Genomic DNA, 12,414 nt, shown 5'->3' with positions numbered 1-12,414 from the left:
CATAATGTAATAATTTTCTCAAAATGTAATAAAATCCTAAGCTCTTAATGTAATAACAATTATTACATTATGAGAAATGTATTACATTATAAACTGACCAAAAATATTGTCATATTGTCATAATTATATAATTATACTTATAATACTCAACTCAACACAACTCAATTTTTATTTATAAAGCACTTTCAAAACCATTCAAATGGACCAAAGTACTGTCCATAAGTAAAAATAATACTAAAAAAACATGCAAACATAAAATAACAACAAAACATAACATCAAGAAAAACATGCAGCCAATCCCTCACAATTCTCCGACCTATTTAAACGCCGAAAGCTTGATAAAATAAGTAGGTCTTCAAATCCTTTTTAAAAATGTCCATGCTTGCCGAGGATTTTATAGAAAATGGTAACACGTTCCAGAGAGTAGGAGCCGCAACAGAAAAAGCGCGGTCTCCACTACGCCTCAACCGAGACCGTGGGACGGTTAGGAGCATATTCTGAGAGGAGCACAGACGGCGTTGAGACTGGTAAGAATTACATAAAAGTCATTCAGGATGAATGTTTTGTTGACAACTGAACGTGCATTTATCAAAGCCATATGCACAGTGGTCGATACAATGGACCGATTAGAAGAAGAACCACTTAGCTTCGTTGACTCGGCTCATCTCACAGGGCGCAAGTTTGAGTGCACCACACCTCCACGTCTTGTCCCTCTCCGTGTAGTCCAAGGCAATAGTGTTGATGTATCAGGGAGAACATGTACCAGATAGGAAGGTCGCAGGTCATAAATCAAATGTGAGCAATTCAAGCAGTTTATAAAACATAAAAATAAAACAAACAAACAAAGTACAGATATCCTAAACGCAGAGCGACGGCAAGCCAACACACTATCTGGCGCCATCTTTTCCAATGATAATAAGAGCATCATAAAGTAAAATAATAAAGTAAAAGCAGCCCAGTATAAGGGACAGTCAAAATAGTTGTGCTGTTATTTAGCCTATGTATAAATAAAAGATCTCAATATTTGAAAAAAAAGACATATTTGCTTTGCTTAATCTTTTAATGTACAAATTAATTTCTTTTTTTAATTAATTTGTACATGAATGGGTTAAGCAAAGCAAATATGTTCACGTCTGAGATTCATTTTAGCATTTATAGAATAACTAAACTATAGCTGAACTATAGTTCCTCTTAGCATCATAAAAAATGTTTTGTTTTTTTTTGTTTTGTTTTTTGTGCAAATGATTAGCTCCCTAAACTGGGCGTGACATAAACTGCTTCCTGTATGGATTTAATATGGAATGTTGCTTAAATACAGGAACAGTTGGCCATGCATTAAATGCACATCCTTGAAAGAGCACAGTTTGCTGACATATTTACTTTAAGAACTGTTCACTGAAATGTTCTTTGGGAACCACACATGGTTCTTGCCTTTAGGAACCTTTATTTTTAAGAGTGAAGTGAACTCAAAACAATGTCTGTGGAAAAAAAAAAGGTTTTCTAATTTGTGTTTGAACAGAAAATAATTTCATCCATCCATCCGTTCACAAACAAACAAATAAATAATAGCAACTAATGAATCTGTATAATGAATAATGACTTTTTTTCCAGAAAAATATTAGTGGAAAAGTTTAATGCAATTTTCAAAATTTTTTTGGAACAGAAAATTACTTTAATTCATTTAAAAGTAATAAAATCTTGAGCTCATAATGTAATAATAATTTTTCAATGTAATAACATTTTTTCACATAATTTAATAGGTTATTCTATGAGAAATTTATGACATTATGAACACACTGTGTGGTGACTGGTGACTCCCTGACAGCTACATTGTGAACTCTTTTTTTTTTTAAATTTTTTATAAAAAGCTTACTTTGTTAATTTTTGAGATATAGGCCTGGTTTCACAGCCAGGGTTTAGACTAAGCCAGGATTAGTCCATAGTTCAATTAGGACATTTAAGTAATTTTTTATAAATATATATATATATTCTACACAAATGTATAGGCCTAATGTATTTATAAACGGTTTTATGTTCCTGAGGTAAATGTCACGTAACTGACAGATTCTTCACAGGCTGTTATACTGATGGTTTCCCTGGTTAAACCCGCTTATAGGCACAGAAGTTATACTTTATTTTTCAACATATCCTCTGATGTACATTCATGTTATAACTTGTATTAAAGTGAGGAATTGTTCATTTAACTTGTGCTCCGTGCTGCCGCTGCCTGAGGCAGATAACGCCATCTATCCCAGACTACATTAGACTCTGGGAACTTTATTTGTTTTTTCCAAATTTGTTCATAAAAATGCTTTCAATTCAAGGACATAGAATTTAGTCGGGGCGCAACTGAATTGTTCCTAACAATAATTTAGATCAATTAAAATATATTTATATGTAACCACTGTCATTGTCATCATACCACGGACATTACCTGAGATGTTAAAGTCCACATGAAATCAAAATTTACAATATTTATTTTGTTAGCGCACATTGCTAGTCTTAAGGTCAACACTTAATCTGTTCAAGTTAATCATCTGGAGAAAAAAAAATAGTTTGTTTTGGTAATCTTTAATCAAAATCTGATCATTTGCTTCTGGAATGGCATGCCTCCTCTGATGACGTCAGTTTGACGCTTGGGCAGAATATGCTTAACCACGCCCCTCCGACCATTAGTCTGCTGTGAGTGAGAGATGAGAGGAGGAGCTCAAACATAAAACCACCACACTGAAATCCAGTCGGCCGCAACTTCCGGTTCACGCGGACTTTAAAAGAACAATTTTTTCTTAGTGTGAAGAACATTTAATATAGAACATTTCGACTCTTTCAGCCATCACTTTTCTTTGACACATCTGTGACGCTGTTCTTGTACTGAAATGAGTTTGACTATAGTCTTAACATGAGAAGTCTCTCAGAAACTGACCCAGTAAATCAAGCGGTCAAGCTGTGTTTTGGCTCTGAACAGAGGAGCTTTGCGCGGCCCTGGTGACCCGTTTTTGGCGGCGCTGAAAGACCAGTCCGTCTTATCTGAGAGTCGGCAGCTATTATGGAGTCTGAGGCTCTCCTGCAGCAGTGAAGCACAGCTCACGTTCACAGCTAATCCCAGCAGATCCCATAATAAAAGAGTAAAGGATCAGCAACAGCCAAACTCTGGGCCGTTTCTTATGGGCTACCAATAAAGCCGTCCCGGCTCTCGAAGGTCTCGCCACGGACTCTTGACACCCACGTGCATCTCAGCGAGAATCTAATATCACCTCTGATGGGAGACAGACGGCTTATTTGAATAGAGCTCATAACTCCTCTGCTGGAATATATTGCCAGGTTGTAATATTTTTGGTCAGCCGAGAACGAGGATGTTTCTGGTGTGATTGATTGCAATTCAGAGCGTGACATGATGACAGAAAACCTGTTAACAATAATATAGGATGACCTGCCTCTCGCTCTCTGGGATGAACACAGATTCATAAAGAATCTCAGTGATGTCAAATGGGGGGAAAACTGATGGGCATTGCTTTTATGGTGTTCTGTGTGGTTTCAAATGTGTTTTGGGTGGTTGCTAGGCAGTTTGCGTTGCAGTTGCTATGTGGTTGCAATTCTTTTGGATGGTTGCTAAGCTGTCGCTATGTGGTTGTAAATGTTTTAGCTTGTTGCTAGGGTTTTGCTATGTTGTTCGAAATGTGTTTTGGGTGGTTGATAGGCGGTTGCTATGTGGTTTCAAATGTTTGGGTGGTTGCAAATGTTTTAGTTGGTTGTTATGGTGTTGCTATGTGGTTGCAAATGTTTGGGTGGTTAGTAGGGTGTTGCTATGTGGTTTTAAATGTGTTTGGGGTGGTTGCTAGGCAGTTGCTATGTGGTTTCAAATGTTTGGGTTGTTGCTAGAGTGTTTCACCACTGTTTCAAATGTTTGGGTGGTTGCAAATGTTTTAGTTGGTTGTTATGGTGTTGCTATGTGGCTGCAAAAGTTTGGGTGGTTACTAAGGTGTTGCTATGTGGTTCCAAATGTGTTTGGGGTGGTTGCTAGGCAGTTACTATGTGGTTGCAAATGTTTTGGGCTGCTGTGTGGTTGCAAATGTTTTGGGTGGTTGCTAGGGTGTTGCTATGTGGTTGCAGATATTTTGGATGGTTGCTAGGGTGTTGCTATGTGGTTGCAAATGTTTTGGATGGTTGCTAGGGTGTTGCTTTGTGGTTCCAAATGTGATTTGGGTGGTTGCTAGGCTGTTGCTATGTGGTCACAAATGTGTTTTGGGTGGTTGCTAGGGTGTTGCTATGTGGTTTCACATGTCTTATGTGATTACTAGAGTGTTGCTATGTGGTTGCAAATGTTTTGGATGGTTGCTAGGGTGTTGCTTTGTGGTTCCAAATGTGATTTGGGTGGTTGCTAGGCTGTTGCTATGTGGTCACAAATGTGTTTTGGGTGGTTGCTAGGGTGTTGCTATGTGGTTGCAAATATTTTGAGTGGTTGCTAGAGTGTTGTTATGTGGTTCCAAATGTTTGGGTGGTTGTTAACTTGTTACTATGCGGTTGCTAAGGCATCATGGCTGGTTGCCAGGTGTTTTCTTCAAACACTACAGGACAATGCATGCACTGAACTTTTAGAAGTTGGCTCAGATTAATTTGAGTAATTGTAATTGTTATGCATGCCTTAGCAAACAACACAAACTAATTAGCTTAATTTAAGTACAACAGAAGTAAATGGGAGATGCACACAGTGAAATAAAACACAACAGAGTGCCCCAGTTTTTCCATTATTTGTGTTATTGAAAGTGAAAAAACAACAGCTAAGCAGCAAACGTTTCTTCAGAGCAGCGGCAGACTGCGCTGGAGCAGTAAATAAAGCGAGCTGCACCTGTGTGATGATCTTTGCTCACCTGCACAGAGCTGCGGGGCTCGACTGATGCTGTTTCTGCTGCGTCTGCAGTATTGAAACTGTGGGAATTAATTTCTCAAGTACACTGGATTATTTTCACACATTCCGAACTGCAGAGATGTTCATCTTGGTTTAATTTGTGTGATGACCAAAAACCACAAAACTTGAGTTTTGATGTATAACCCTTATAAAAATTCAGAAAATGAATCAATTAATATGGCTTTTCCTCAAAATCCAGCCAAAATCTGCCACATAATCTAGTTTTAAAAATCATTCCTTATTATAATTAAGACTTTATAGGAAAAAAATACCAACGTACTGTACCGTGGTACAATTATGGTATCAGATGGTAACACTGTGGTACATTCACTGTGGTTTTTACATGGATTTTCCAATTATTAAAAAAAACACCATGGTATTTTGATGGTACATGTCCAAAACCATGTTTAAAACTTGCTGATATGGTATTTCTATTAGTGAAGCATGATCAGCTGATTTTGGTAAAGCCCCAGCAGTGACATTGTGTCATTTATTGCAAAACACTGACCCCTAGTGACACAAAACTGATCTCACACTTTCACACTGTGACCATTCGTCTGAGGGTGAACTTCGGTAGCATAATGACAAATATTTAAAACTATTAAACATATCAGCCATCTGTTATTTTATAGAGATGATACCTTTACCATCCTTCATTAATGCAGTATGCCATGAAAAAAACAATTTAAGGTTGTACACAATGTGAAGCAGCCGCAAGAAGTTTATTGCTTTTACTCAAAGTTGGAAACAGCAGTTTAATAACTCAGTAAATGTTTATGGTTCATCTGTAACTATCCATTTTAAATAAGTGAACTTTCATATTAGGGTAATTTACAGCTACAATAACAACAGTATGGAAGCCCATTTCTGCCACATAAGAAAAAAAAAATGTTTTGGTGAATCATAATTATGACATTAAAAAATCATCATTAAGAGATAAAGTCATAATTATGACATAAAAAGTATAAAATTGTAACTTTTAAACTCATAATTATGATATTTTGACTTACTGTCCAAATTATAACTTTTTATGTCAGAATTTCAACTTTTTATCTCATAATTATTTTTAATTATTAGATAATTATCTCATAATTATGACTTAATATCTTATCATTTAGACTTATAATTTCATAAATGTTAGTATCCAATATACTAGTATCTAATATTTTTACTTTTTGTCACAATTATAACTTTTATTTCAGAATTGGCTTAGTATCTCATATTTTAGACTTTCATAATTATTATATAATAGTTGAGCATGCACCGATCGTGACGAGCTGCTGCTCAAAACACATGTCAGATGGAAACATTGTGCTTTATGATGGAGTTTGTAGCTTTATTGACTATATTAGAAATAGTTTGAGCTGCAGTTCAGTTGCTGACAGTTCAATAGAAATCAGCTGAAAGCATCCAGTCTCTCATAGCCTGCCATTGAAGTGAACGTTCAGTTTATCAGTAGATATTGTAATAAATATTTGAGAAATGATAGTTGTATCTGATTGTATTAGTCTGTATAGAGTGATAGTTAATGTAAAAAGAGCAGATGAACACAGAACAGGTGAAATGTGTTGTGATGATTGAATTTTATTATCTATTATTATTATTATTATTATTATTATTATTAAATAAGTATCCTGTGTATTCATGACACATACATGGATGTCTCTAGGCTGAGCCCCGGATATCTACTAGAAATGCCCCTGGTATCTAATAAATTTGACTTTTTATGCCATAATTATAACTTTTTGTTGTAATGTAGACTTTTTATCTCATAATTATGACTTAATATCTCATAATTTAGATTTTTTTTTTTATCTCCTAATTATGACTTAGGGTCTCATAATTCAGACTTTTATTTTATTATTATGACCTAGTATCTCATAATTTTGAATTTTTATCTCATAATTATGACTTTTTGATTCATAATCAACTATCTCATAATTTTGACTTTTTATCTCATAATTATGACATAGTATATCATAATTTAGACTTTTAATTTTATAATTTTGCCTTAATATCTCATTTTTTTGTCATGATTACTTTTCATCTCATAATTTCGACTTTTTATTTAATAATTATGACTTAGTATCTCATATTTTTGATGTTTGTCATAATTCTTATTTTCTTTTTATTTCATGATTATGACTTTTTATGTCATAATGATTATTTCCCAAAGCAATATTTTTTTTTTATATGTGACAGAAATGTAATTAGGATTATTTCAATAATTATGACTTTTCAGTGTCATAATTTTAACTTTGTATCTCATAATTTCAACTTTTTATTTACCAAAGCATGACTTTTCATTTTTTATATGGCAGAAATGGGCTTCCATAGATTGAAATCATGGCTGTTGTCATTTTCAGCGTGAAGATGTTGATGGTATGAGTTGAACCTGATCATGTCACTCCAGCTTTACAGCAGATAAGCGACACGCTGCCGGCGTGTGTTTGTTTTGAGGTGTTGCAGGCAGCTAATGGAGATGCTCTTGTGTTCACAGGCACCTCGAGTGGCTTCATTTGGCATCTATTTATATCTCTGAAATGAGATGTCAAGTGTTGCTCTGTGAAAGTGTGTAAAACTGTTGTTGCAATTAGAGATGAATGTCAAAATGCCGAAGCAAAAGAAATAAATGTTCAATCTCATTTTATTTAAAAAGTAATGTTTCCCATCTAAACGTAATTCAAAATTTACAATGTACACTTTATGCAAGATTAAAAATCAAGCAGATGTAATTGAGCTTGTTATGGTAATTAGTTGTGCATCTTATAAAGAGCTTAATGATCATAATTGCAGTAATAGCGAGAATTCAAATCACCTAATTACACATGCATTTGCGATGATAAAGAGCTGTGGCATTATTCACATTCATCATATTGAGGCATATTTTACAGCACTTTTGCACCAAATTTCATGACTCGTTCAGGTGAAATATTTCAAACTTTTACAATTACTTTATAGAGCTCGCACTCACAAAGCGCAATTTCTAGCCAATAAAATATTGAATATGAGTGAGAATGATAAATGAATATTCACTATAGAAATTTTAGTAGCACTTTATAATAAGGTCCCATTTGTTCAAATTAATGTATTAACTAACAATGAGCAATACATTTGTTACAGTATTATTCATCTTTGTTCATTTTAGTTAATTAAATACAACTGTTCATTCATTGATAGTAATTACGATTTAGTATCTCTTAATTTAGGCTTTTGTCTCATAAATATGACTTCTTATCTTTATTATCTTTATATTTTATCTTATAATTATGACTTAGTATCTCATAATTTAGACTTTTTATTTCATAATTTATTGAGTATCTCATAATTTAGACTTAAATTTCATAATTATGACTTAGTATCTCATAAGTTAGAATTATTTCATAATTATGACTTAGTATCTCATAAGTTAGACTTATTTAATAATTATAACTTAGTATCTCATAATTTAGAATTATTTCATAATTATGACTTAGTATCTCATAAGTTAGACTTATTTAATAATTATAACTTAGTATCTCATCATTTAGAATTATTTCATAATTATGAGTTAGTATCTCATAAGTTAGACTTATTTCATAATTATGACTTAGTATCTCATAAGTTAGACTTATTTAATAATTATAACTTAGTATCTCATCATTTAGAATTATTTCATAATTATGACTTAGTATCTCATAAGTTAGACTTATTTAATAATTATAACTTAGTATCTCATAAGTTAGACTTAGTATCTCATAAGTTAGAATTATTTCATAATTATGACTTAGTATCTCATGTTAGACTTATTTAATAATTATAACTTAGTATCTCATAATTTAGACTTAATTTCATAATTATGACTTAGTATCTCAGAAGTTAGACTTATTTCATAATTATAATTTCAGCTTTTTTATCTCATAATTATGACTTAGTATTTCATAATTATGACTTAATAACTCATTTTTTACTTTTGTCATAATTATGATTCAGTATCTCATAATTTAGACTTTTAATTTCATAATTATGACTTAGTATCTCATATTTTTTACTTTTGTCATAATTATAAGTTTTTGTTATAATTTCAGCTTTTTATCTCATAATTATGACTTAGTAGCTCATATTTTAGACTTTTTATTTCATAATTATGACTTAATAACTCATTTTTTTACTTTTGTCATAATTATGATTCAGTATCTCATAATTTAGACTTTTAATTTCATAATTATGACTTAGTATCTCAGAAGTTAGACTTATTTCATAATTATGACTTAGTATCTCATATTTTTTTACTTTTGTCATAATTATGTTTTTGTTATCGTTTCAGCTTCTTATCTCATAATTATGACTTAGTATCTCATATTTTAGACTTTTTATTTCATAATTATGACTTAAGTCATATTTTTTTTACTTTTATCATAATTATGTTTTTGTTATCATTTCAGCTTGTTATCTCATAATTATGACTTAGTAACTCATTTTTGACTTTTGTCATAATTATGATTCAGTATCTCATAATTTAGACTTTTAATTTCATAATTATGACTTAGTATCTCATATTTTTTTACTTTTGTCATAATTATAAATGATTTTTGTTATAATTTCAACTTTTATCTCTTAATTATGACTTAGTAGCTCATAATTTATGCTTTTTATTTCATAATTATGATTTAGTATCTCTTTTTTCATTTTTACGTCCTAATTATAACTCTGTATCTCATCATTTAGACCTTTTAGTTCATAATTATGACTTAATAACTCATTTTTTTACTTTTGTCATAATTATGATTCAGTATCTCATAATTTAGACTTTTAATTTCATAATTATGACTTAGTATCTCATTTTTTTTACTTTTGTCATAATTATGTTTTTGTTATCATTTCAGCTTCTTATCTCATAATTATGACTTAGTATCTCATAATTTAGACTTTTTATTTCATAATTATGATTTAGTATCTCTTTTTTAATTTTTACGTCCTAATTATAACTCTGTAGCTCATAATTTAGACCTTTTATTTCATAATTATGACTTGGTATTTCATAATGTTGAAATGAACATGAACTATTTTTTCCATTGTTAGTTCATTTTAGCTAGTGTTAAGTTTTGCTAAAAGTTTGACTTTTCCATCACTTCTTAAGACATTTCCAGGCCTGTAAACCACAACTGTAATATTTCCCAGACATTTCCAGGTACTCGGAAGGAATATGTCCCAGCTGTTTAGCATCAAGAGTCTGTTCTCTCCTCTGATGTGTCATCTGGTCTCAGTGTTTGTGCTGTGCGCCGGTGAGTGTGTGTGAGTGTGTTTGGTCTGCGCTGACGTGTGTGTTTTGTCCGCCGGTTCAGATTCACTCCAGAGCATGAGTCTCTCCATCGGCAGTCGCGTGTACGTGCTCTCCTTCTCTCTGGAGTTCCTCCACTTCATCCTGCGGTTCTGGAACCAGATCTTCACCTGCGGGACACATGAACCGGATTCAACAAACTGCATCGACTTACAGAGTGTGAAAACCCAGGTTTGACGTCAAACCGTAAATATAGAGGTGTCTATTGATCGCATTCAGCTTAAAGCATTTATCATGTTAATCAAAACAGTTTACAATTTTTATAATATTTTGGGGTCGAGATTTTTTAATGTTTTTGAAAGAAGTCTCTTCTGCTCACCAAAGCTGCATTTATTTGATCAAAAATACAGTAAATACAGTAATATAGTGAAATATTATTACAATTTAAAATAGAAGTTTTCTACGTGAATATGTGTTAAACTGTAATTTATTTCTGTGATGCGCAGCTGTATTTTCAGCATCATTACTCCAGTCTTCAGTGTCACATGATCTTCAGAAATCATTCTAATATGCTGATTTGCTGCTCAAGAAACATTTCTGATTATTATCAATGTTGAAAACAGTTGTGATAATGGATATTTTTATGGAAACCACGATGCATTTTATTTTTCAGGATTCACAGATGAATAGAAAAGAACAGCATTTACTTGAAACAGAAATCTTCAACATTATAAATGTTTTTACTGTCACTTTTGATCAATTGAACGGGTCCTTACTGAATAACAGTATTAATTTCTTTAAAGAGTCGTGTATCACGGTTTCCACAGCTTTCTGAAGCAGCACAGGTTGTTCAGAAGGTTGTGCGTGTGTTTCTGTGCTCTGACCTGAGTCTCTTTCAGACAGAGGTCGGTGGCCAGTCTGTTGCGGTCGGTCTTGCTGATGTATTTCTGCTTGCAGAAGGTTCTCTCCAGCTCTCGTCTCTGTTCCTCAGAGAACACGGCCCTCCGCAGGATTCCCGGCCGTGGCCTGGAGCTCAGCGCTGGACTCCACAGCACAGACCCCATGCCCCCTGCAGGACACACACATCACCATGTGAGGATGCAGGACTTTATTTATACATTTATTGATTTATATATTATATGTATAGGATCTATCCCTTCTAAGAGTACACAAATAGTGTATCATGTAATATGCTATTATACATGTCAAGGTGATAATATTTTAGTTTGTTAGGTGTTGTATTGATTGATTAGGATTTATTTGTACTATATTTTATTTTGCTTTGTTTTGTTTTATTTATCCTAAGGGTATAAAAATATGTCTAGAAAGGGAAATATGATCTCTGTAATTGAGATGTTTGTATTTATTTATTTCATTTGAAATTTTTATAGGGAATGTATAGGATTTAGCCCATCTATTTTTATTTGTATTAATTATTTTTTGTTTTATTTTATTTATTACAAATGTATAGGGTTTGTCCTAAGGGTATAAATATATGTTTAAAAATAAATAAATGAAAAAAGGGGTGGGGGCATGACCTGTGTAATAATTTTTTAGTTGTTAGTTTGTTGGGGTGTATTTATTTATTTATAAAGAATATTCATAGAATATTTATAGAGAATATTTAGCCCTTCTAAAAGGTAAACATGACCTCTGTAATATATATATATATATATATGATTGTTAATATTTATTTAAATTTTTATATTTATATTTTTTTATAGGGAATATATAGGATTTAGCCCTTCTAAAGGTATTTTTGTTATTTTATTTTATTTATAGGAAATGTATAGGATTTATCCTAAGGGTGTAAATATATATATTTATATGTATTTATTTATTTATGTATTTTTGTATTTTTATAGAGAATATTTAGCCCTTGTAATGTGTTTTTTTTTTTTTTTTTATCAATATACCTTTTCTCTAAAAATGTTAGCCTGCTAATATCATTTATAATTTTATTAAATTACGTTAAAATTATCATTATTATTATTAATGCAAAATAGAAGCATTTTCACTAGAATTCTCAGACTCTGCATTTTAGAATGTTGCAATGTGGTTGCTAGGGTGTTGCTATGTACTGTGTGCTACTTACTTGCTAATGAGAGATCTCGTTAAAAATTGCCAGTAGTTTCCTGTAAGGGCTAGGGTTAGATGTAGGGTTGGTGTAGGATGATAGAAAATACATATTGTACAGTATAAAAACCATTATGCCTATGGAGAGTCCCCATAAACCACAAATGCCAGT

At 32.3% G+C, this 12,414-nt stretch overlaps 1 protein-coding gene across 1 annotated transcript in view; it reads right to left on the bottom strand.

The window, feature by feature from the left end:
• Positions 1-10,138: 10,138 nt before the first annotated feature.
• The window catches only part of LOC107741826 (homeobox protein DBX2-like), a 6,346-nt gene continuing 4,070 nt past the window's right edge, over positions 10,139-12,414 (bottom strand). Inside the window, exons 5-6 of the mRNA XM_016554607.1 lie at positions 11,051-11,235; positions 10,139-10,336 (exon numbers count right to left, since the gene is read on the bottom strand). Coding sequence (XP_016410093.1) covers positions 10,139-10,336; positions 11,051-11,235 — 383 coding nt within the window. The remainder of the gene's footprint in view (positions 10,337-11,050; positions 11,236-12,414) is intronic.

This window comes from Sinocyclocheilus rhinocerous, unplaced genomic scaffold (assembly GCF_001515625.1).
Source record: "Sinocyclocheilus rhinocerous isolate Xijiao unplaced genomic scaffold, SAMN03320098_v1.1 scaffold1367, whole genome shotgun sequence".
Taxonomy (NCBI): domain Eukaryota; kingdom Metazoa; phylum Chordata; class Actinopteri; order Cypriniformes; family Cyprinidae; genus Sinocyclocheilus; species Sinocyclocheilus rhinocerous.
This window is presented reverse-complemented; position numbering and strand designations above follow the sequence as displayed.